The sequence below is a fragment of the Malaclemys terrapin genome, chromosome 19, assembly GCF_027887155.1.
Source record: "Malaclemys terrapin pileata isolate rMalTer1 chromosome 19, rMalTer1.hap1, whole genome shotgun sequence".
Taxonomy (NCBI): domain Eukaryota; kingdom Metazoa; phylum Chordata; order Testudines; family Emydidae; genus Malaclemys; species Malaclemys terrapin.
In genome coordinates, this window is record NC_071523.1 from 21,067,542 (window position 1) to 21,093,084 (window position 25,543).

The 25,543-nt window shown below is 46.1% G+C and overlaps 2 protein-coding genes across 9 annotated transcripts in view; one reads left to right on the forward strand and one right to left on the reverse strand.

The window, feature by feature from the left end:
* Window positions 1-11,976, reverse strand: part of NPHP4 (nephrocystin 4) — a 103,190-nt gene extending 91,214 nt beyond the window's left edge. For all 4 annotated transcript variants that reach the window (XM_054008906.1, XM_054008905.1, XM_054008904.1 and 1 more), the window contains exons 1-4: window positions 11,886-11,976; window positions 9,187-9,269; window positions 6,862-7,052; window positions 3,296-3,448 (exon numbers count right to left, since the gene is read on the reverse strand). In XM_054008906.1, coding sequence (XP_053864881.1) covers window positions 3,296-3,448; window positions 6,862-7,032 — 324 coding nt within the window. In that variant the 5' untranslated portion in view covers window positions 7,033-7,052; window positions 9,187-9,269; window positions 11,886-11,976. The remainder of the gene's footprint in view (window positions 1-3,295; window positions 3,449-6,861; window positions 7,053-9,186; window positions 9,270-11,885) is intronic.
* Window positions 11,977-12,039: 63 nt separating this feature from the next.
* The window catches only part of KCNAB2 (potassium voltage-gated channel subfamily A regulatory beta subunit 2), a 119,441-nt gene continuing 105,937 nt past the window's right edge, over window positions 12,040-25,543 (forward strand). The window contains exon 1 of one of the 5 annotated variants that reach the window (XM_054008911.1): window positions 12,040-12,127. The gene's annotated coding sequence lies outside the window, so the exon portion shown is untranslated. The other 4 variants (XM_054008910.1, XM_054008914.1, XM_054008915.1 and 1 more) reach the window with 4 other exon arrangements.

Below are 25,543 nucleotides of genomic sequence, written 5' to 3' on the forward strand. Positions count from 1 at the left end.
CCCCCTGCCCGCTGACAGGCCCCACCAATCAGCGCCTCCCCCTCCCTCCCAGTGCCTAACGCCTGCCACGGATCAGCTGTTTCGCGGCATCAGGAGGTGCTGGGATGGGGAGGAGCGAGGTTGCAACGTGCTTGGGGGACGGGGTGGAACTGGGTGGGGAAGGGGCAGGGCAGGAAAATGTGGGGTGGGAAGAAGCATGGGGGCACCTTGGAGGAAGGGGTGGAGTGGGGGTGGGAGTGGGGCCTGGGCGGAGCACCCCCAGCAGATTAGAAACTCGGCGCCTATGCCCAGATATTAAATTTCAGAACTACTAACTGTGGTACGTAACCTATCCCTTAATAGCCTCTGTACCAGATGACTAAAGGACAGCTAATGTAATGCCCTTTTTTTAAAAAAGCCTCCAGAGGTGATCCTGGCAAGTACAGGCTGATAAGCCTAACTTCAGTACCAGACAAATTGGTTGAAACTATAGTAAAGAACAGAATTGTCAGACATCTAGATGAATATGATATGTTGGGGAAGAGTCAACACAGCTTTTGTAAAAGGAAATCATGCCTCCCCAATCCATAGAATTGTTTGTGGGCATCAACAAGAATGTGGACAAGGGGGATCCAGTGGATATAGTGTACTTGGACTTTCAGAAAGCCTTTGACAAGGTCCCTCACCAAAGCTCTTAAGCAAAGTGAGCTGTCATGGGTAAGAGGGAAGGTTCTCTCATGGATCAGTAACTGGTTGAAAGATAGGAAACAAGGAGCAGAAATAAATGGTCAATTTTCACAATGGAGAGAGAGAAATACCAAGGACCTATATTGGGACCAGTCCTGTTCAACACAGTCATAAATGATCTAGGAAAAGGGGTGAACAGTGAGGTCGCAAAATTGGCAAAACTCAAGATAGTTAAGTCCAACACTGACTGTGAAGAGTTACAAAAGGATCTCACAAAACTGGGTGACTGGGCAACAAAATGGCAGATGAAATTCAGTGTTGGTAAGTGCAAAGTAATGCCCATTGGAAAACATAATTGCAACTATACGTACAAAATGATGGTTTCTAAATTAGCTGTTACTGCTCAAGAGAGAAACATTGGAGTCATCATGGATAATTCTCTGAAAACATCCAATGTGCAGCAGCAGTCAAAAAAGCTAACAGCATGTTAGGCATCATTAGGAAAAGGACAGATAATAAGGCAGAAAATATCACAATGTCACTATATAAATCCATGGTGTGCCCACATCTTGAATACTGCACACAGTGCTGATCACCCCAGCTATAAAAAAGGTACATTAGAATCAGAAAAGGTGCAGAGGGGGGCAAGAAAAATGCCTGGAACAGCTTCCATGTGAGGAGAGATTTAAAAGATTGAGACTGTTCATCTTAGAAAAGAGACAACTAAAGGGGGATATGATAGAGGTCTATAAAATCATGACTGGTGTGGAGAAAGTGAGTAGGGAAGTGTTATTTACCCCTTCACATAACAAAAGAATCAGCGGGCACCCCAATGAAATTAATAGGCAGCAGATTTAAAATAAACACATGGAAGGACTTCTCCACACAATGCACAGTCAAGCTGTGGAACTTGCTGCCAGGAGATGTTGTGAAGGCCAAAAGTATAACTGGATTAAAAAAAGAATCAGGTAAATTCATGGAGGATAGATCCATCCATGGCTACTACCCAAGATGGTCAGGGATGTAGCACCCTGCTCTGAGTGTCCCTAGCCTGTGACTGCCAGGAGCTGGGACTGGATGACAGGAGATGGATCACTAGATAAGTTGCCCTATTCTGCTCACTCCCTCTAAAGCATCTGACACTGGCCACTGCTGGGAGACAAGACACTGGGCAAGATGGACCATTAGTCTGACCCATTATGGCCGTTCTTATATTCTCAAGTTCTTAAGAACAGGAGACACAGCCAACGCATGTAAAACTGTGAATGGCAAAGATTCAAACGGTTACAAAAATGGATGTACAAGCCTCACCTCTGACCTGGGTGGCTCCCGCACTTTGTATACACAAACCATGGAAGGCTGAGTGTATGGCAAATTTTTAACAAATCCACCTTTCTTGCCCTTTCTTTTTATAAAGTCAGGGAGGCAAGAGCTGTGTGCGGCTGGCAGAAGCTCCTGCGCATGCGGAGAAAGCTAAGGATGTACAGAAGGATGAAGCAGGCGATTAACAGTTTATTACAGTCTCTGTAAAAACTTGCGGGGTTTATGTTCTGAAGTGAAGAAGGGCTCTTCCATTACAGTCTCAAGAGCATCCATCAGATTTATGTTACTATTTAGAGGAGCTCTTTGGGGTCACAATATCAGGAGATGTCTGCAGGATTTAGGATGGAAAAAACCCCTTTGACATTCTAACATTGAGGGGCATAAGAGCCTTTGATACATCATTATTACCCATTATTTATGCACGTTCGTTGGTACGCATGGTATTTTATCTACAGTATGAAATGGGCTGGATGCCTGTATCTCTGAATTCTTTACATCACTTGTATGTCAGGTATTTATCTCCATGGTTTATTAAACTTACTGTTTCACTGTTCATCTGACTCTTGTTAATGCTAACAAGTGTCCAGCTATTGCAACTCTGGATACGGAGCAAACAGGAGATTGCCATAGATGCAGATTGACTGTAACTGAACAGGCTCCCCGATCTCTAGATTAATGTGCAAATCAACCAGCTCAGGACAGCGAAGTCAGGCTTGCTCTGTGAAACACATGGCTACTCTTGCAAAGCGATTGCACTGGTCTCTATCCAATGTGACCAGCACAGCACCAGATCTCTTGGTGAGGCTGCATGCACATCACAGTACCTGACATGCAAACAGGTTCCACCATGTGAACCAAAAGGGCATCTTCGCTTTGCAAGTGGAAGGTGCTGAGCCGAGTTAGTCTTGTCTATACAGTGGAGTAACGTGCACTAGAGGTGTGATTTTTATTTAGGGTAGTGCTGTTACAGCTCTCCATTAAAGCACACTATGGAACATTTAACACACACCACCAGGATCTACACAGATCAGTTCCATCACAACACATTAGCACGCTTTAGAAATCACACTCCTGTAGTAAGCATTACTCCACCGTGTAGACAAACCCTTTGTCTCATTTGAGGGTCATGTCCCACTTACAGCGGTTGCTGGAGCTGTGCTGAGTGGATCACTCTTTGCTTGCCTTATGGCTGAAACACTGTGCATCTCATATAGCAAAATACCTATGTTCATCCAGGAAAATATCCCTGTCCACTCAACGGGTGTTGGCATTCTGAGACGAACTGTGTTCTCTGCTCTTGTCTTACCTCATTGAAAACCACTTTGGGTGGCTGTCCTGGCACAGCTTTGAGAGGTCTTGTGGTACTTTTCCATGTTCTCCCAAAGAAATGACGATACGTGATGTCAAAGAGGGACAGGCGGAGCTGGTATTCAACCTCTGACAAGCCTTCTAGCACTCTCTGGAATATAAGAATAAACACCCTAAGTAGGAGATTTAAGAGTTTCTGATCGCAGCAGCACTGAAATGTGTCTGGGAGATTAAAAACTTTGGCCTTATAAAAATGGTTCTAAACAATAGTTAGCAGATAGCTCTGAGTGTAGTCAAAAAGGAGAAGTTTCAGAGTAACAGCCGTGTTAGTCTGTATCCGCAAAAAGAAGAACAGGAGTACTTGTGGCACCTTAGAGACTAACAAATTTATTAGAGCATAAGCTTTCGTGGACTACAGCCCACTTCTTCGGATGCATATAGAATGGAACATATATTGAGGAGATATATATACACACATACAGAGAGCATAAACAGGTGGGAGTTGTCTTACTAACTCCCACCTGTTTATGCTCTCTGTATGTGTGTATATATATCTCCTCAATATATGTTCCATTCTATATGCATCCGAAGAAGTGGGCTGTAGTCCACGAAAGCTTATGCTCTAATAAATTTGTTAGTCTCTAAGGTGCCACAAGTACTCCTGTTCTTCTTTTTTCAAAAAGGAGAGGAAATACCAGGACATTTTCTTCTGACAGTTACAGTCCAATAGCTCCAACTGTATAACCCATAAACTCAGTGACGTGCCCCCATGTTCAGACAAGCAGGTCTTCTCTATGCCAGGTAGTCTCATCCTGCAATATGCAGTGTACTGATACACCAGGGAATAGCTAGCTATGAACTCAGATGCTGAGGTCATCCTACAACAGAAGGTGACTCTTTTCCCAGCAGTGAGAAATCCCAAGACTGGCAAGCAAACCTTTATGCATGTAAATGTTAAGCATCCACTTGGTTTAACATATGTGAGTAGTGGACAAATTATGTAAAACATTTTCCAGAGACACTTGACTGAAGCACTCATTTAAAAAAATTCAGTCACATTCATGTCTCTTCTGCATTTCCTTTCTGATTATTGTTATGATTTATTATTTGTAAAGCCTCTAGGAACCCAAATCAAGGATAAGGGTCCCATTGTGCTGGGCACAGTACAGACACATAATAATGACCGATCTTTCCCCAGATTACTTCCAATCCACATGGCAGGCAGACAAGTGCAGTGCGGATGAACAGGAGGCCGAGGTAAGAAAATTAACAGAGTTGAGCAGGATTCACAGCTGATCATTTGCTTAAGCAATGCAAGATGGGGGTGATCTGGGGGCATCACAGCAGAAATACGTTTTAAGCAGGGATTTTAAAAAGGAGAAGACGTGATCCAGTTTTACTGGCACAAAATTTTACAGAATACAAATCTCAAAACTGGATTTGTGAGTATTCATGTCAGAAGTGCTCGGATGCTCATCCAGTCATGGAATAGAAACAATACCATAAGGTTTTTCTGGTTAATTACAACTAATCAAGAAAGTTTATACAGCAAGTGAATCAAGTCATCACAAAAAACTTTGCAAACAATCCACAGAGTTAAATAAAATCATACAAAAAATTGTTGAATGATTTCAAACTCCCATCCCCAAAAAAACACAAATTATATTGTGGACCTATCACACTTAACCATTAACTATTTTGTTTGGTATAGTTCCACAATTTTTTGGCTCACTAGTATTTTGTCAATTCTCCAAAACTCTTGTAGTCCTTTATATTCATAAGAACATATGAACGGCCATACAGGTCAGACCAATGGTCAATCTAGCTCGGTGTCCTGTCTTCTGACAGTAGCCCATGCTAGATGCCTCAGAGGGAACGAAGCAATTTATCGAGCGCTCCATCCCTTATCGCAGAGTGAAGAACAGACCACAAGTGACATTTTCCCAAGGGGATGTTTTTGGGGAGCAGGAGGGAATATCTGCTTTTGAAATTGCTCCCTCCAAGACCTATTCTGTGAACTGGAGCCTCTTTCAGACTTGAATTTCTAAAGCAAATTTTACTTAAAGGGGCTTTTTCTGAGAACTCCTGAAGTCAGTATTTGCAGGGCCGGTGCAAGGAAGTTTTGCGCCCTAAGCGAAACTTCCACCTTGCGCCACCCTCCCACCCAGCTAACCCCGCCCTCCCGAAGCAACTAACCCAGCTCCCTGCCCGGGGAGTTGTCCCCCCCTCCCCGCAGCAGCTACCCCCCCTCAGCGGCAGATAACCCCGCCTGGGGAAACTCCCCCTGCAGCAGCTAACCCCGCCTGGGGAGCCCGCCCCAGCTCACCTCCGCTCCGCCTCCTCCACTGAGCATGCCGGCGCCACTCTAATTCTCCTCCCCTCCCAGGCTTGCGGCACCAATTGGAGGAGACTTAGAGCGGGGGCTGTGTGCTCAGCGGAGGAGGCAGAGTGGAGGTGATCTGGGGTAGGGAGCGGTTCCCTTTTGCGCCCCTCCCCCCCCCGTTACTGCGGGCAGCCCTCCCCATGCCCTCCACGGCCCAGCTCACCTCCACTCCACCTCCTTGCCTGAGTGGGCTTTTAGGCGCCCCCAACCACTAGGCATACTAAGCGGCCGCCTAGTTTGCCTAAATGGTTGCACCGGCCCTGAGTATTTGATTATTTTACTGTCATTGATCATGAACAATTAACTGTAGCATGCCTCACAACTAAAGAGTAATGATACATTCTTTTCCTGTTACCAAGACAGTGGCTGTAGTGCTGAAAAGGCCTGCACTGGAGAATTTCTTTAAAACCAGAGGGATTTAAAAATATATTGGAACTTGGTAATTGTGTAAATGCATAATAATTTAATAAAAACAGTGATGGAGTTAAACAAATGTTAAAACAATTAATGTGCCACAGTTTGGGAACAATTAATGTACCATTGTTGGTATGGTATGGGAGTTTGGCATCCCATCCATTCACTTCACAGCAATTTTTTAAGACACGTGGTACATGAACCAAGAGAATAGAGTTTGGAAACTGCTAGCTACTGATGTGCCTCCTAGAGATATGGACATTCTCATCAGAGTTCAAAATTAGTGTGTGAAACTTGGCTGAGATTTACAGCTCAAAACCAAGGGACACAACTCTCATTAATGCATCATACATCCAAAGAAGTGGACATTCACCCACGAAAGCTTATGCTCCAATACATCTGTTAGTCTTAAAGGTGCCACAGGACTCTCTGTTGCTTTTTACAACTCCCATTAATGTTACTAGAAGTGTGGCTACTTCCCTTAGTTGGTTTTGGAAATCTCACCCTGTGGCACCTTGGGCCTGGAATCAAAACAGCTGTTCTTCACAGTAACACAATGTGAAAATGCCACAGAATGCACCTGGAAAACTGTGCCAGTCTGCAGAAGACAGGGTGAAAGGTCCTTCCGCACACCTCTTGGGTCCAGCCTAAACTTCAGTAGTCACGGTGAGATTTTAAAAATTAGAACTCTACTCAAAGCAAAGAATGTCAACAAGAGAAGGGTATGAGAGCTACATTCCCACAAGGCAGATGGAATATTTCTTTACCTGCTTAATTAAATTCCCCTCAACATACTTCAGGACACACTGAAATGCTACTGATTCCCTCGGGAGATGTCGTTTCCTTTGGGAGTGTGGAGGAACAGTCAGATTTTGCACAAAAATCTTTTGCCATTCACTCATCTTGCTGCTTAGAAGGTCACCTCTTCCTCTAGGCATCTGCTACGGCAAATGTTCATCTAGAAAATAAAACTCATTTCAGAAAAAAGCATTCTCAGAACCTGTTATCTTAAAACTGGCATGAGAACACTCCAAAGCCTTTAAAAAAAGCACAGATTTACTATCCAAATTGTAACCTGATTTTAAAAAATGTTTTATTGGAATCTCCTCCACCCGCAAAGGCTCTGTGTTAATGCAACCCTCTTTCCCATCCAGATGCAGAGAGCTGGGCATGACTCTCTGGAGCCAGGCAGCACAGCTGTAAGCATCTGCCAGAGGTCACTCAAGCGCGCTGGGTGATGCTCTATTCCTGATGGTTGAGGAATTGAGGGACGAGCTCAGTACACACCCATGAGAGAATGCCGTGGGAGGGTACAGAACAGGGAGTTGTAGGAAAGGTTGCCCACTAGTCTAGCATCAGAACCGATAATTGAGATTCTGTGTTGCACCTCCCGGAGGCACGTCACAGAAGATGCAACACGGGGAGAACAAGGGTTGTAAAATACCCTTGGGATTCTGGGTTCATTCAGAGATCAAAACAGCCAATGGAGTAAACGAGCAGCCACAGGGATGCTTTACTTTATGGGATGATCCACAGTCCAGAGCAGCCCAGACTCTCCACAGCAGCATGTGCTACAGAGACTTCCCAGCATGCTCTCTGTGCTGGGGCTTGTGAGGGGGGCCAGCATGGGGCTACCATGTCAGTGCTGGAGGAAGACAGACTTTTCTAAGCCCTTTAGGATAGGCACTTTATCTTCCTTTGTGTTTGCATATCACCCAGCACAGTGTCAGCTGGGGTGGGCATTGCCACAATATAAACAATCAACAACAAAACACTGCTTGAGATCAGAAAAACAACATGCTCACACGGTTTAAAGCAAAGGATTCTCCTGAATGTTCCACAGGCTAATAACATCCTCTGTTTTGAATGAAGAGTTGCTGAAGAGGGAAGACAAGCAATACCGTAAGAGATGATCCTACGGCTATGGCAAAGAACTGGAACTCCGGCAGCTGGAGTTCAATTCCCAGTTCTACCACAGACTCCCTGCATGGCCTTGGGGAAGTCACTCCATTTCTCTGAGCCTTGGTTTCCTATCTGGAAACAGGAATGCAAATATTTCCCTACATCACAGGGGGATTGTGAGCATAAATGATTAATGCCTGACGGGCTGAGAGGTTACAGGAATGGGGCCAATATAATTAGACAGATGAGGGATCACTTGGTGCAATCCCCTCACATGAGACATGGCTTCTTTGGTGGTAGTTCACTGGAGCGATAAGCAAGTTAGGGTACGTCTGCACTTGGAGCTGGGGGTGTGATTCTGGAGGAGACATACTCGCGCTAGCGCTCATCAAGCTAGTGCGCTGAAAACAGACTGTACCTTTGGCAGCACAAGCTGCAGCACAAGCCCAGAGCATGTACCTAGGGTCTCTGACGGGCACGGCTTTGTGATGCTAGCCTGTCCCACGGCTCGTACTGCTGCAGCTACATTCTACATTTCAGCACACTAGCGCCATGACAGCTAGCGCGAGTATGTCTCCTCCAGCTGGGAATCGCACCCCTCGCTCCAAGTGTAGACATACTCTAACTTAGCTATCAGAAGGCAACATCCAGTGTTGCTGCTCGATGGAAACTCACCTTATTACTAGAAATTCTGGGCAAAATTCTCTTCTGCTATCTGCACTCTGTTCTCCCTGCCTGTGACATCAATGGGAGATATCTGCAGGTAGGAAGGATTGCTGTCCAAGGGCACGTCTACACTTACTGGGAATCGATACTGTGGTGATCAATGCACTGGGGGTCGATTTAGCAAGTCTAGTGAAGACCCACTAAATTGACCGCAGATCACTCTCCCGTCAATGCAGCAGGGTGTAGACACGACAGTAAGTCGACCTAAGCTACATCAACTCCAGCTACGTTGCGTAACTTAGGTCAACTTACCTCCATAGTGTAGACAAGGCCCAAGAGAATTGTTGCTGGCTATATGCACCTGAGAAGAGAATTGTGCTTTCAGGAAAATCTCCATTCCAAACTTCCCAACTTCCTCTTCTGGAAACTCTTTTGTGAAATGTTAAATTAACCAAAAATAGTCCCAGGAATCTACAAGAATTATTGTGAAGTTAGGCAGTTTTAAAGAAAGTAAAAGAACGTACCTTACAAGTGTTTTGAAAGTCATCCGATTATCATGTGTTCAGGTGGGAACGGCATTACTGGTATCCTAGTCTAGAAGATCAGACTGTCAAAAATAATAATAAATACATTTTATTTGTAAATTGCTTACCCCCAACGAGGGATTCAGGGCCCTGTACAACATAAAATAAAATGTCCAAAGTGGCAGCTTCCTGCAGGACTAAACATAATTTTAAAAGAATAATTAAGAGACTTTTCTGGGTGACTTACTCTTCCTAGAGACTGAGCTTTCTAAGAGAATAATTAGAGTATGCCAACTTTAGATGTCAACAAGTCCTGACTGAGCCCACAGAAACTGGATTGCTAAGATTTTGACTGCTATCACAGACACGAGCAATCCATGTTTAACACCCTTGGCAGAAATTGTGCTCTAGGTCCTTCACTCCACATAAACCTTGCTTCCATGAGCAATTTTATTCAAATTTCCCAAATCCCACCCATATAGCTTGAGTAACAATGGTGAAAGCACTAGGGTAGACAGGCTGCTAGTGACCACTGACATTTTAGTGATTGTGGTGCAGTATTGCCAACCTCAAGAATTCAACAATCAGGAGTTTTAAAAAATAAATGTGGGGTGGGGGTGAGGAAAGGGGATATTAAGCTTTCAGGGTTCACATTTTCAAGCTTTTCTCCACTACCATCAAGGCTAGAAACCTACAGTACTTTACAAAAATATTAAAGGTAAGATTTTCATGTAATCACATAAACTAGGATCTGGGGCTTTCAGGAAGACATCAAATATTGTGAGGCTTGTGAAAAATTATGAGAGTTGGCAACCCTGGCTGTGTCATCTTTCTTTGAATATGGTCGGATGACACAGACGTTAACATGACAGCGTCTGGTCTATCCTTATCTTCCTACCACCACTGGAGTTTCACCAGAGCTAAACCAACAGTAGGAACACACAAGACAATTGCCTGTGCGGATGCAGCTAATAGCATCTATCACAACTTCTGTAATGAGTGTTGGGAAAAGTTTGAGGCTGTCTACATTAACAGCAGAACCGTTTTCAGTCCCAGATAAGGAGGACTCATTGTTGACCTCCATGGCACCACTCTCATGTTTAAAGTGAAGCACAGCTTTGCTTACCAGTTCCGAATCCTGTGGGGTGCAACTCCCACAGTCTCATTTTAGTATTAAAAAGCCACCATGAACCAAACTGGGAAAGAAAAAGCCCCACCTACTCCAGGATAAAGGACTCTGGAGATCTGTGGTTGGCGGCCCATACCCCGACTGGGGTGACGGGCATGAGTGAGTGAGTGAGTGACTGGTGGGAAAATCAGAGATGTGAGTCACAGGGGTTTCACTGAAGTATTGTCCTCGTTTTACCTCTCACTGCTTTGCACCATAGAATCATAGAAATTTAGACTGGTCATCCACCCCAGCCCACTGGGCTGAGACAGGACCAAGTATTCGTAAACCATCCCTGACAGATCTAACCTGTTCTTTAAAACATTCAGTGACGGGGATTCCACAACCTCCCTTGGAAGCCTGTTCCAGAGCTTAAATCCCCTGAGAGTTACAAAAAGTTTTTCCTAATATCTATCCTAAATCTCCCTTGCTGAAGATTATGCTGATTTCTTCTTGTCTTACCTTCAGTGGACATGAAGAAACACTCCTCTTAACTAACAGTCCTTATTTGAAGACTATTTATCAGGTTCCCCCCCACTCAGTCTTTTTTCTCAAGACTAATCATGCCCATTTTTTTAACTTTTTCTGATAGGTCAGATTTTCTAAACCTTTTGATAATTTTTGTTGCTCTCCTTTGGACTCTCTCAAATTTGTCCACATCGTTCTTAAAGTGCAGTGCCCAGAACTGGACACTCTACTTCAGTTGAGGCCTCACCAGTGCTGAGCAGAAAAGGTCAATTACCGCTCACATCTTACATAGGACACACCTGGCAATGCACCACACAATTACATTAGCCTTTTTTGCAACGGCATCACATGGTTGGTTCATATTGAATTTGTGATCCATTATAGCCCCCAGCTCCTTTTCTGTAGCAATACTGCCTAGCCAGTTATTCTCCATTTTGTGTTGGATTTTTCCTTCCTAAGTGAAATACTTTGCCCTTCTTTACTGACTTTCACCTGGTCGATTTCAGGCCAATTCTCCCCTGAAAGTCCAATTTAAACAAAGACAAAACTCAACCCCAACATTTCACATTTGCCACCCAGGTCCCTCATCTTACCCTAGGTTCAGTTAGAAGTTTTCTGAATCTCAGAATCTGGGCACACATTTTGGACCCACCCAGAGGTAGCTGTACCTCAGCCATCACTCCCCAGGGTATCTGGACCGAGGGGCGCTGGGGTCTCGTGGGGAATGTGAAACCAGCTGAGTTTGGTGTGTGTTTAGGAAAGTTTTCCCCAGTCCTGCCCTGCCCTGCCCGGGCTGCTGCTGTGCCCCGGTGTCTTTAGTCTGGTGATTTATTGAGTAACCCCCAAGCCTGCTGCTCTTCGGTTACACCGGCTTCAATCCGGAGTAGGAAGGAGGCGAATCGGGCCCACAGGGCAGAGGCCGCCGCCCCTAGGGCCTCCCAGTGCGGCCTGTGCTCGGGGGAAGCCGGGAGCCGCTAGTTAAAGCAGCCCCGAGCTGGCGCCGGGAGGAGCGGGGGGAGCCGAGCAGGCACCGCATGGAAACAAGAGAAACTGACACATTTACCTGTCACAATGTATCCATCTGCCATCTTCCCGGACTGCACCATCTGCGCCGGCCGGCGGGGGGACGCCCAATCCGCTGACTCCCATCCAAGCCGCCGTCCCCACTCTGCCCCCGCCAAGCACAGGCCTAGGGAGCGGGTCCCGCGGGGCAGGGCCGTGTCTCCCACCGCAGCCTCAGCCCCGTGCTGGAGCCCGGCCCGGGGCCCCCAGTCCCGGATGGTTCGGCCCTGAGCTTGGCATCAGGTTACTAGGGCGATGGGACTCGGCGGGGGGTGGAGGGCGGCTCAATCTCTGCTCCTGCTGCAGCCGGGAGGGAGCCGGGCAGCGCAGGGTGAGCGGGGCGCGGGGCACGGGGCAGCCGGCAGGGGGCGGGCTCTGGGGCAGGGCTGGGGGTCACTGTGCCTGGGGGGAGGATGGCTGGATAATGACTGAGCTCTGGTCCCCAGGCAGGGAGGATGCTGGGGGGTGTGGGGCGCTGGGTCCCTAGTTGGGAGGATACTGGGGGGGCTCTGGGTACCCAGTTGAGAGCAGGCTGGGGGTCAGGTCTGGGTTCCCAGGCAGGGAGGATGCTGGTGGGGGGGGGGGATCTGGGTACCCAGTTGAGAGGATGCTGGGAGTCGGGGTCTGGGTTCCCAGGCGGGGAGGATGCTGGGGGGGGGGGGGGATCTGGGTACCCAGTTGGGAGCAGGCTGGGGGTCTGGGTTCCCAGGCGGGAGGGAAGCTGGGTGGGGAGCTCTGGGTACCCAGGCAGGGAGGATGCTGAGGGGGGGGCGCTGGGTCCCTAGTTGGGAGGATGCTGGTGGGGTGGGCTCTGGGTACCCAGTTGAGAGCAGGCTGGGGGGCGGGGTACTGGGTTCCCAGGCGGGGGGGATGCTGGGGGTCGGGGTCTGGGTTCCCAGGCGGGGGGAATGCTGGGGGGGAGCTCTGGGTACCCAGTTGGGAGCAGGCTGGGGGACTGGGTTCCCAGGCGGGAGGGAAGCTGGGGGGGGGAGCTCTGGGTACCCAGGCAGGGAGGATGCTGAGGGGGGCCGGCGCTGAGTCCCTAGTTGGGAGGATACTGGGGGGGGCTCTGGGTACCCAGTTGAGAGCAGGCTGGGGGTCAGGTCTGGGTTCCCAGGCAGGGAGGATGCTGGTGGGGGGGGGGGATCTGGGTACCCAGTTGAGAGGATGCTGGGAGTCGGGGTCTGGGTTCCCAGGCGGGGAGGATGCTGGTGGGGGGGGATCTGGGTACCCAGTTGAGAGCAGGCTGGGGGTCTGGGTTCCCAGGCGGGAGGGAAGCTGGGGGGGGGAGCTCTGGGTACCCAGGCAGGGAGGATGCTGAGGGGGGCCGGCGCTGAGTCCCTAGTTGGGAGGATGCTGGGGGGCGGGGTACTGGGTACCCAGGCGGGGAGGATGCTGGGGGTCCCTAGTTGGGAGCAGGGGGAAGGTGGCAATGCCGGACAGTGCGGGACGTGAGCGCGGCCCTAGGGGGCGCTGACCGCCTGCGGGGCCGGGGGCCTCCCAGTTCCGCTCTGTCGTAATCAAGAGGCGGGTCTCTCGGCACCCAATCAACGCCGGTCTGGTCGCTCGTAATTTGCATGACAGTGAGCGGCAGGGCTAAGCGGCCAATGGGCAGCTGGTGGGCGGAGTTTCTCCCCCACGAGGGCTAAGATGGTCTGAGCTGGACGGAGCGGAGCAGCTGCCAGGTGCGGGGAGCCGCGGGCTGCGCGCGGAGGGGCCGGGCCGGGCGGAGCAGCAGCGTGGGGCCGGAGCACGGGGCACCGGGACGGGGGGCAGTGGGGGGCCGGGGCGCGCGGAGCAGGGGGGGCCGGGACCCCGAGCTGGGGGGAGGAGCAGCAGCAGCAGCAGCATGGGGCTGGGACCGGGACCGGAATGGCTGGTTCCCGGGGCGGGGGGTCCGGTACCGGGATGGGGGGCGGGAAGCGGGGGGGGGGGGGCTGGTGCCCGGTGTGTGATGCCCCCCAGCAAAGGCCGTGGGGTGGGCAGGGGCTGTAGGGAGGGTGCGGGTGGCGCTGGCACCCTGGAGATGGCAGTGGGTCCTTCCCCTGACCCCATCCCCTTCCCCCTCGGGACTGTCCGGCGCGCTTTGCCCGGGGCTGAGCGGGGGACAGGAGCCGGTGGGTGTCCGCCCCGCGGGCCTGGGGAAGCCGCCTGAGATGCTGTGCGAGCTGCCAGCCCAGCCTGGCAAGGCGCCGTGCCCGAGCTGGGGGCTGTTCCTCCTCCGAGCCCAGCCTGGTCGGGTGCTCCGGGGCCCTCCACCGGTGTCTCCTCTCCCCTGCGGGTGTCAGGGCTCCTGTTTCCCCTTTACTGCCCTCCTAGGAGTTGGAAGTGATTTCTGATAAAGTGACACATTCATCTTCCCTTCTGGGGCTCCCCGGGCACAGGGGCTGGACTTGATGGCTTCCCGAGGTCCCTTCCAGCCCTGCATTTCTATGACCTCTCTCCACCCCACCCACCCTCCAAAACAACACTGCTTCCCACACCTCTTTCAGGATCTCATCGCTTTTATAGTCGTCAGGAATTAACACGTTTTGTACCTGCTGATTTTTACCATATGTGTGAGGCCAGACCTGATCAACCTCAGTTGCTCATAGCTCTCCGATGTAATGCATGAGGTGACACAGCAGTGTTGCCACGGACGTCAGTGACTATCGGTTTAGTTGCCTTCTTTTGCTCAGTGCTAGGTGGGATTTTTATGATGAACCTTATTGTAACTCAAGCACACAAGGGGGCAGAGTTAAGGTTGCCGTCAAAATTATAACTAATTTTTATGGCTGTTTGTGGAATTAAACTCATATCCTTAATGCTGTGTTAATTTAAGTCTCTGTGTTAAATAATACAGATTACAAATAGAATGACATTCGTTAATTAAGTTCACAAGTTCGCCCAAGGTCTTAGGAATGGGTGATGCATACGCCAAAAAATGTCACTGTGAATGGAGGGAAAATGTATTATATGTCTGAACATTTTTTAAAGCTATTTATAGTGTGTGAGGCAGTTATTTCTCTTACAAGACAAAGGAAGGCTCTCAGGAAATTAAAGGATGGCAGGCCCTTTACCCATTGGGGGAATCGGATAACTGAGCAGCACGGGGTCTGACACTTTGCCAGTACAACCGTTCTGTAACAGTGAATGTTATTACTCTTGTTATTAAGTATTTGGATTATAGTGGCCCATCCAGGATCAAGGCCCCATTGTGCTGGGCTCTGAGCAAACATGTAAAGACAAGATCCCTTCCCTAAACAGCTTGCGGTATCAATGGTAGGCTGAAGAAGAGATATCAGGAGTAATCTGTAATTTAGTCTTAAAAATGTCAGGGAATGCCTTGAGCAAAGAATAGATGTAGTGAACAAGTGTATACATCAAAATATGTAAATAAAAACTTTGGAGGGAGGGGTGAAAGCAATCAAATAGATACAAAGTCTATTTATTTTTTATTGTCTATTATTTATAATTTTATACATTTCATTGTAAGATGTTGCTCCTGCTCTTTGCAGTCTGTTCTGCAGGAGCCAGAGAAGCAGCAAAGGATTCTGATTTCAGTGTGGAACCTGTCACATTCAGGCCTGACTAGCAGGATTTGCTCAGTTTACTTGGGGCTTCTTCCTGTGGTTGAAATGATTCCAGAGTCTTTGTCCCGCTGGCCCAGGCAGCTCACCCAGACACGTTTATTTAACACCTAGTCAGCATTGAGAAGTGACTAGGAACCAGAAAGGTGCTCAGAATTCAACAAGGCTGGTTGGAAAAGGCTTAAATGTCTCCTAGATTCATAGATTCCAGGGTGGGAGGGGGAGTGGCACTATATATGAAAGAAAATGTAGAATTAAATGAAGTAAAAATCTTAAATAAATCCACATGTTTCATAGAATCTCTATGGATAGTAAATTCCATGCTCGAATAAGAATATAACAGTAGGGATCTATTATCAGCCACCTGACCAGGACAGTGATAGTGACGATGAAATGCTAAGGGAGATTAGAGAGGCTATCAAAATAAAGAACTCAATAATAGTGAGAGATAAAAAGGCATCTTTTAAAAAGTGGAAGTCAGATCCTAGTGAGGTAAATAGAAAGGAGCATAAACACTGCCAAATTAAGTGTAAAAATGTAATAAGAAATGCCAAAAAGGAGTTTGAAGAACAGCTAGCCAAAACTTCAAAAGATAATAAAATGTTTTTTAAATACATCAGAAGCAGGAATCCTACTAAACAACCAGTGGGGCCTCTGAACGATCGAGATACAAAAGGAGCACTTAAAGACAATAAAGTCATTGTGGAGAAACTAAATGGATTCTTTGCTTCAGTCTTCACGGCTGAGGATGTTAGGGAGATTCCCAAACCTGAGCCGTCCTTTGTGGTTGACAATCTGAGCAATTGTCACAGATTGAAGTGTCACTAGAGGAGGTTTTGGAATTAATTGATAAACTTAACAGTAACAAGTCACCAGAACCAGATGGCATTCACCCAAGAGTTCTGAAACAACTCAATTGTGAAATTGCGGAACTATTAACTATGGTTTGTAACCTGTCCTTTAAATCGGCTTCTGTACCCAATGACTGGAAGATAGATAATGTAATGCCAATATTTAAAAAGGGTTCTAGAGGTGATCCTGGCAATTACAGACCGGTAAATCTAACATCAGTACCGGGCAAATTAGTTGAAACAATAGTAAAGAATGTCAAGTATCAGGGGGTAGCCGTGTTAGTCTGTATCTACAAAAACAACAAGGAGTCTGGTGGCACCTTAAAGACTAACAAATAAATCTGTTAGTCTTTAAGGTGCCACCAGACTCCTTGTTGTTTTAATAGTAAAGAATAAAATTGTCAGACATGTAGAAGAACATAAATTGTTGGGCAAAAGTAAACATGGTTTCTGTAAAGGGAAATCATGTCTTACTAATCTATTAGAGTTCTTTGAAGGGGTCAACAAACATGTGGACAAGGGGGATCCAGTGGACATAGTGTACTTGGATTTCCAGAGGGCTTTTGACAAGGTCCCTTACCAAAGGCTCTTAAGTAAAGTAAGTTGTCAAGGGATAAAAGGGAAGGTCCTTTCATGGATTGAGAACTGGTTAAAAGACAGGGAACAAACGGTAGGAATTAATGGTAAATTCTCAGAATGGAGAGGGGTGACTAGTGGTGTTCCCCAAGGGTCAGTCCTCGGACCAATCCTATTCAACTTATTTATAAATGATCTGGAGAAAGGGATAAACAGTGAGGTGGCAAAGTTTGCAGATGATACTAAACTGCTCAAGCTAGTTAAGACCAAAGCAGACTATGATGAACTTCAAAAAGATCTCACAAAACTAAGTGATTGGGCAACAAAATGGCAAATGAAATTTAATGTGGATAAATGTAAAGTAATGCACATTGGAAAAAAATAACCCCAACTATACATACACTATGATGGGGGCTAATTTAGCTACAACTAATCAGGAAAAAGATCTTGGAGTCATTGTGGATAGTTCTCTGAAGACATCCACACAGTGTGCAGCTGCCGTCAAAAAAGCAAACAGGATATTAGAAATCATTCAAAAAGGGATAGAGAATAAGATGGAGAATATCTTATTGCCCTTATATAAATCCATGGTACACCCACATCTTGAATACTGCATACAGATGTGGTCTTCTCATCTCAAAAAAGATATACTGGTACTAGAAAAGGTTCAGAGAAGGGCAACTAAAATGATTAGGGGTTTGGAATGGGCCCCATATGAGGAGAGATTAAAGAAACTAGGACTTTTCAGCTTGGAAAAGAGGAGATTAGGGGGTGATATGCTAGAGGTATCTAAAATGATGAGTGGTGTGGAGAAAGTGATTAAGGAAAAGTTATTTACTTGTTCCCATAATATAAGAACTCAGGGCCACCAAATGAAATTAATGGGCAGCAAGTTTAAAACAAATAAATAGAAGTTCTTCTTCACACAGTGCAGAGTCAACCTGTCGAACTCCTTACCTGAGGAGGTTGTGAAGGCTAGGACTATAACGGGGTTTAAAAGAGAACTGGATAAACTCATGAAGGTTAAGTCCATTAATGGCTATTAGCCAGAATGGGTAAGGAATGGTGTCCCTAGCCTCTGTTTGTCAGAGGATGGGGATGGATGGCAGGAGAGAGATCACTTGATCATTACCTGTTCTGTTCATGCCCTCTGGGACACCTGGCATTGGTCACTGGTGGAAGACAGGATACTGGGCTGGATGGATCTTCGGTCTGACCCAGTGTGGCCATTCTTATGTTCTTAGAAGGGACTATTGTGATCATCTAGTCTGAGCTGTATAACACAAGCCATAGACCTAAACCCCCAAGCTCTCTTCTCTTCCCCAAAGTACTCTGGTGATTGATGCTTCTCTGTATTTTGGCTTTCAGTTGAGCTAAGCTATGAGACTTTATTCTTCCAGAGAAACTTTAGTTTTGTTTGGTTTTGTTTATTTGTTTAAAGAAAAAAAAATACCTTTATTTTCTCTTCTCATTGACTGGTTAGCAAGACTTTGCTGCAATCACACCTATGATAGATCTACACTGCACACGCCTTACAGCGGTGTGTATAGTACACAAACTGCATGTCCCCTAGGCCGGGTATAAATTCCTCCGGTGGCAGGGAAAGGCTCCAGCAATGGGGATGCAACAGGATGCTACACTGCTAGAAATAGCAGTGTAGATGGTGAAGTGCTGCTTAGGGAATAAAAACACGCCCGTCCGGGTCTCTACTCGCCCAAGCATTGCCTCCACCAGCTACACCGCTATTTTCAGCAGCGCAGTGTCCCGCTGCCTCCCTGCCGCTGGTGCCTTTCTCTGCCTCAAGGAGATGCGGGAGCCCTTCCCCACCATGGGGAAAGGCTCTGGCAGGGGGAAGGCAGTGGGGAAAGACTCCTACAGCTCCCTTTCTCTAATGAACTACAGCTTGCTTTTCATTGCAACCTATAGCTACGCATACCCTACATGCTGCCACCCGTGGTATGCAGTGCAGACGTAGCCCTGATGTAAGGAATCTCGCTGTGTTCGAATGAATTGAAATAAGGCTGCTCCTCTCTTGCCCTGTTTCTTGTTTTGCAAGGCAGTTCCCCTGCCTCCTTCTTGTTTTCTGGCCTTCAGTGATGCTTTGCAGGATCATTGTACTTCCATGTTGAAATTGGCAAGGGCTGGTGACCTGGCCGTTGGGGGAGGCTAGCCCCCAGCCCCTCCCCTTCTGCCCGAGCCCCTCCCCTCTCCATCTGTCCCCCTCCCTGCGGGAGCCCAGAGTACCCACACCGCAGTGGCCGGGTGGCGCAGCAGCCCCGTAGCTCTGGGTGGTGCGGTCCAAGTGCTGGGCGGCCATCTCTGCTCTAGCCTCAGCCAGCATAGTCTGGGGCAGAGCACCGGGAACTGCAGGAGTTGGGCCTGGAAGCGGAGGTTGGGCGGGGCCACGCCAGGCTGTTTGCAGAGACACAGCCTCCCCCAGCCTATGATACCCGCCGCCCATGAGTTTGGGACATGACTCCATTGGTAGCGGCGGGTCCTGAGCAAGCACAGCTTTGCTTGGCTGAGTGATTTTTAGTGACCGCGCTGCAGAGGTGAAGTGCAACCTAAGCAATGGCGGTGCCCGTTTCCCCCATGCTGCCCTGACAGTCTGTCTCGACCCTGATGCATCAGGATCGCCTTTAAGGGGGGAGAACTTCATTCACCATACCAGGAGCGGATTCCTTTTTTAGTGGAAGAAATGCTAGTTCGAACTAGAGCGAACACTCATGTTTGTTTTCTCCCTGTAACGTGCAAGGTTGCTCTGCCAGGCATGATTTCTGTATAAAGCAGCTGTTCCTTCGGGGGCTGTGGCACCACTGCCAGGATGTGGGCTGGCATGAACCCGCTGATCTCGCAGAGTATGCGTGAGATCTTTTGATATCCTTAGATATGGAGCTTGTCAGGCTCTTCTGTCCGTCTATTTTTATTCAGTTGCTAAACTGTTGTCGGCACATGAGCTAAAGCTGGGACACTACAAACTAGGTTCAGTACGGTTCTGCCTGAAGAGTTCTGAATTGTGAACAAGAATCCTGTTATTTCATGATATGTCCTCCAATCAGGGCTGGATTTGACCCAGTAAACCACAGGTGAAAGTCTTTGTATCCTATTTCATCAATCCCTGGAATCATCCTGCCCTAGACTGTAATGATCTGTGGTAGTGAAAACATTAATTAGTGAAACATTTTAAATACAGATGTAGAAAATAACAGGCAAATTTTATCCTTTTATCTTACTAAAAATGTGAGGAAGAGTGACTCCAAGCTCATGTAGCTGCAGGCAGACCGTGGTCTCACATTTCTGTAGCCACATCTTGTTCAGGGCTAGCAATCATTCATCAAGCTCCCACTGTTAACTATGTATGGAGTGAGAAGAAGTAGAATATATTGGCTTTATAAAAATAATAAAGAAATAAACCAATGTTTGGGAATTGCTCCATGTGGTTAGAGAAATTTGTTTATTTATTTGTATCCATATTAGATCACCAGGAACAGTAATTCACATTAACTTTGTGGCTGATACAGTAATTGGATTCAATTTTTAAGAAATAGATTATGCCAACTGTTTGCCTTTAACTTCGGGCCCTAAGATCTTTGCTACGACTCACCTCTTGGCTATAAATCTTCTTGCCAAACCATGGTAGCTACTTATTTTTCTGTAAGTAGATTAAAAAGCAATCTCTAGTATTTAAAAAGCTGATTGTGTCTTGAGTGCATGTGTCAAAGATGAATGTTGGATTTTTCTAATCCTAAAACCCACTTTCTTATGAGCAACAGAGTTTAAAGGGGACCCCATCAACTTGAAGTCTGCTAGGCTTAAAAAAAAAAAAGCAACCAGGGTGGCAGGAATTAAAATAATTTGCAGATGAACAACATATGTGCAAATAAATACACCGTCTCCGAGCGTCGCTGTGCAGATTTATAGACTATTTTACCATTTTAGTGCGTCAGAAAAAAGAAGTCCCTCTTGCTTCATTTCGTCAGTTGTATTCATAATGCTTTGCATTATCCTAAGGCAATACATTTTCTATTAAGAAGAGAAGACATTTGAAGAATTACATCTTCCCCTGAGTCCGCCTATTAATTTTTATTTTCCTTTAAATCTTTTTCTCCCTTTTTACTGTATCAAAGGTCTATATAAACAAAAGGAAGACAGACTGACTAATTATACACTAGAACTAACTAGACACAAATTGCTGTCAAATGTACAGAGCAAACAAATGTGGGGGAAATTGTGTGTATGTATACATATTTTTTTCTCTAAACTCTTTTGCTTGTGTTGCTTTTAGCAATAGGAGGGGGGGGAATTCAGATGCAGGTAATTTTTTTTGAGTTGATGCTATCCCCTCAAATTATATTGTCCCATGTGAGATTTGAATCCACTGTTCAGAAATATGCTTCAGGCCTCAGATGTACCCTTAAATCTAGTCTCATCTTCCTCTCCTCCCCTATTGATAGCAGAGCGGATCAATTTGGCAATTAGAATGACTATCCAGTTAGATATGATTATTAAAGCATGTCATGTATGTTTCATGACGCAGTTACCCTGTATGGTATGACTGCCTTGTTGTGTCACTCAGTGTTCTTTGCTGTTAAACAAGAAGCTTCATTTCAACAAATATGAAATAAAGTCCTCACATAAATATTTCAAAAACAGGCAGTGTCCTTTGAGGAAAGTGAGTCCCATGCAACATGCCAGTGGGATAGTTCTAAGATTAGTAATGTCTTTAAAAAAATATATAGTGTGGGTCCTCATCAAATGTAACACACAAGAAGAGTGTTTGTGTGTGTGTGTGTGTGTGTGTGTGTGTGTGTGTGTGTGTGTGTGTGGTTTTTGGGGGGGAGTGGGAAGACCTTGACAGACTGATGGGTTTCCGCCTCTTGTAATAGAAATATTTGGTTCTTGTATATCTATCTCTCTCTAGCACCCCCTTGGGGAGAGGGTGGGCACTGCTCCTGTGTCAGCATCCAGGGCACAGCGCTCCAGCTTTGCTATCAAGGCACCGCCTCTCTCTTGCTGGGGGAGGTGGAGTTTAAAGTAGTCCAAACAAAAAGTCCATATGCTTCCACATCCCACAAAAGCAGAGTCCTAGACCTTGGGGAAGCCATAAAGGAAAAAGGAGGAGATCCACATTGAGCAGAGATCCTCCCTTTTAAGGACCCACCCATCTCCAGGCAGGAGAAGCCTCACAGGTGTGTAGGGTTGAGGCTAAGTGTGCCCAGAGGAATTCTTTAAACTTTTCCCGACTGGGTTGGGGATCTGCCCCATCACACTCACTTCTTCTCTTTGGGTAATGATCACAGGAGCAAGGGGATTCTTAGGAAGCACGGGAACCAATGCCTTTGGGTGAGGTCTGCCTGTGCTCCTGTCTCTGCCCTCGCTTCCAAGCATAAACTGACTTCTCCATTGTTCCCTACCCTAGTGGCTACTCATTCTATGCTTCATTGTTGATTATTTGCATTGCATTGCACCTAGGAGCTCCATTCGGGGATCACGGCCTCATTGTGCGAGGCCCTGTACAGACATGTAACGAGGAAGACAGCTCCTGTCCCAAAGAGCTCACCGTCTCTGTAGTTCTTCTTAAACATTCGTGACTGTGTCTGTATTTTTAAAAGAATCAAGTGAGCATTTCATACTATCCTCTTCTTGGAGGATGGGAGTTGCCTCAGTTCCAAGGAGAAGGAAGGCAGTTGACCAGGAATGTGATCGTTCCGTTTTCTCTTGTTACCAACAGAACGGGGCCAGAGAAACCAATAATACATCGGCTTATTCCTTTGCTAACTGATCCAGAAGCCTAGATAGTTGTTTTTGCAATTTAATGTATGTGTAAGAAAGAAACTCCTAAACTTTACTATTTGGTATGAAGATTGCTGATGTTGCTACATTAGTTTTTGTCTATACGTATAAATATATCCTCAGACTTTACCAGCTTTTTCCATCAGCTGATAGTGATTACTCAGCCACCTGAAGTACAGATACAAAGATTCTGTGATGAACCTGTATTGGGAGCTGGATCCCTTGAAAGTTCCAGGTATTCTACCCACAGTGGTTAAGTTTTCTGTGTCCACGGCACTCGTTCTCATAAGGAGTTTTTCTCACGGTGGTTGTCTCTTGTCATTCTAAAGAAGGCAGGTTAAATTTTCAAAAATGCCTGAGTCTCTTTGAAACTCCATAAGACTTAGACTCTTTAGTCACCTAGTTGCTCTTGAAAATGTTACTGTGCATCACCTTCCCCAAGCATCACAAAAAGCCTTTGTGTTGTACGGACAGGAAAGTATGGAAGTCCACAGAAAACTTCTTCCTGTAATGTCCCTTTCCCATGACAGATTATTTCCCATCAGAGTGCAGAAAAAGGAACAGCTGTTCGACATATTCAACTTGATCTGAAGGCAAACTTTGAAAAAGTATAATCTCTTCCAGCTGCCATAAAGAATCATCCATTCTGCATGTAATCAGATTACTGAGAACACTTCCTGAAGACTTAAAAATACATACACCCACCTGGGTGACCCTTTCAAATGTGTAAGTCTTGGAAAATGTCTGTTTTCTTAGACTGGGCAAACTTGCTATGTGGCTGTATATTTCAGTTATTTCCAATATCTTTTTTAGTGTTGTATATTATCCTATAGCAGACAGTTTGTAAGACAATGTTAAAAATACTGGGTGCACAGGGTCTCTGAAAACCATGATCCAGGTGACAAATTGTGCAGCCGACATTATAGGTTAATTTTAAAATTGTTGCTGTAACTGGCTTTCCATCATTACTGATCAGGTCAGTAGTAAAGGCTGTTTTAGAACCCTGGAGTTCCATGCCCCATGTTTAGCTCAATAGACCACAATGCGGTTGTGTGGGGTTTTTTTAAGGTTGAAATAGTTTTTGCCTCATAAGTTTCACTAGTTGGGAAATATTTTCAAATATTAGAATATCTGAAATGAAGTGATTAACTTCTGACAGGGTTCTTATCCTGGTAAAAAGCAAACTGTGCAAAACCCCCAAACCTTGCTGTTTGTTTAATGGAATGTGACATATGAAATGAAGTAAATTGCTGGTGGAAAATGGTACTACCTTATGGAAAATGAGTACATGTTGTGCCATATTTTGGAGGGGGAATGGACAATTCCTAGTTTCTGACATATTCCCTAATGTAGGTTAGACCTGCTTTGAAAAGATGGGGTCCCTGTTCAATTCAGCAGGCAGCTGCCAGCATTTAAAACACATTCAAAACAATCCAGAAAGATAAACTGACAAACTAAGTCTGTTTAATTCTACCTCTCTTACTAGGGAAGGTGCTTTCAGTACAAGTTGGCTTAAGGAGGAAAACTTTATTTCCCAGAGACCGAGAGAGAGAGAGAGATCTTACAGCTTAGAGTGAGAGAGAATTGGAATACTGTAAAAGAGTTCGGTGTCTGAGGATGTGAGCATTTTGGATGGATGTTGTCCCAAAGCAACGGGAGCCTGGTGACTGAATAAAGAAATACTTGAGTCTCTGTGAACCAAGTGAAAGATGTGTAGCCAGGACAGGACCCTGTCTTCAGCAGAACAAATTGAAGGAGAATAATTCCACTAATTTTAAACATGTTCAAAGACATGAATATTCAAAGAGGCTGGTATTGATTAGTAGTACAGCCAGTTGATTTGACTACACTTGTGGTTCATTATTAAGTATGTTCAAGAGACCAACTTACCGAGCTTAGCCAAATTTATTTGCTAAAGACATAAAAGTACAATACAAAAAAGACATACATACCCTCCTTCCCAGAAGCAATTCTTCTCTCACAGCATGTGCACCTTCCACAGAAGGTGTGCATCAAAGGCTTGCCCTCAAACCCACTTCTATTTATGTTGTCATTGTTTACAACCTAAAAGTCCCTGTACGTCTCTTAAAATTTAAGTTTAACCCATTAGTTTGTGCCCTCTTTGTCCTTGGCGCCTCCCTATAGTTTCCCATATCTTGTTTTGTTTTGTCTGCTAGATTCCAAGTGCTGCTGATCCATGAAAGTATTCCTTAACTTTACTTGGTACAAAGTATTCATCCATCTTTGCTTTGACACGTTTCTAATGCCACACTGGCTTTAGCTTTGCAAAGGGTTGTGGGATACTGGATGTGGGTGAGCAGAATTGTGGGAAGACCATAATATATTCCGTTAACATAACTTCCCAACATCCATATGTGTAATGTATATTATATTAATACCATGCAAGTAAAAACCATTCATGTGGTGCATGCGCTGCCTAACATGTATCTGCTAACACTGGTACGGTATCTTGCTGTAAGGCAGTATAAGGATGACTGTATTAAGCATTTCTATGCTGCACCTTAACAAACAGTAGCATAGGATATTGCCAATCTATTCAAACCAACTGGCTGAGGTATTGGGAAAGAAAATGCAGCCAATGCAGATAAGGACTGCGGGCTGGGGATGGAAATGGAGCCCTTTCTGCTGCTCTTCCAGTTCTGTTGCCGACACAATCCCAATAAGAATTCCTCATGCTGTGCAAATGCAGAATCCCAGTAATGGGGCCTGGATCCCTGAAACGAGGAAACGTACAGAGATTCTCACCAAGTGCCACCAGGGAGATGTGATGGTTCTGTACCACTCGAAGGATCACCCAAGCGGAAGGGCAGCTGTGTATGTAACTGGGGTAATAGGGTGGCCGATTATAG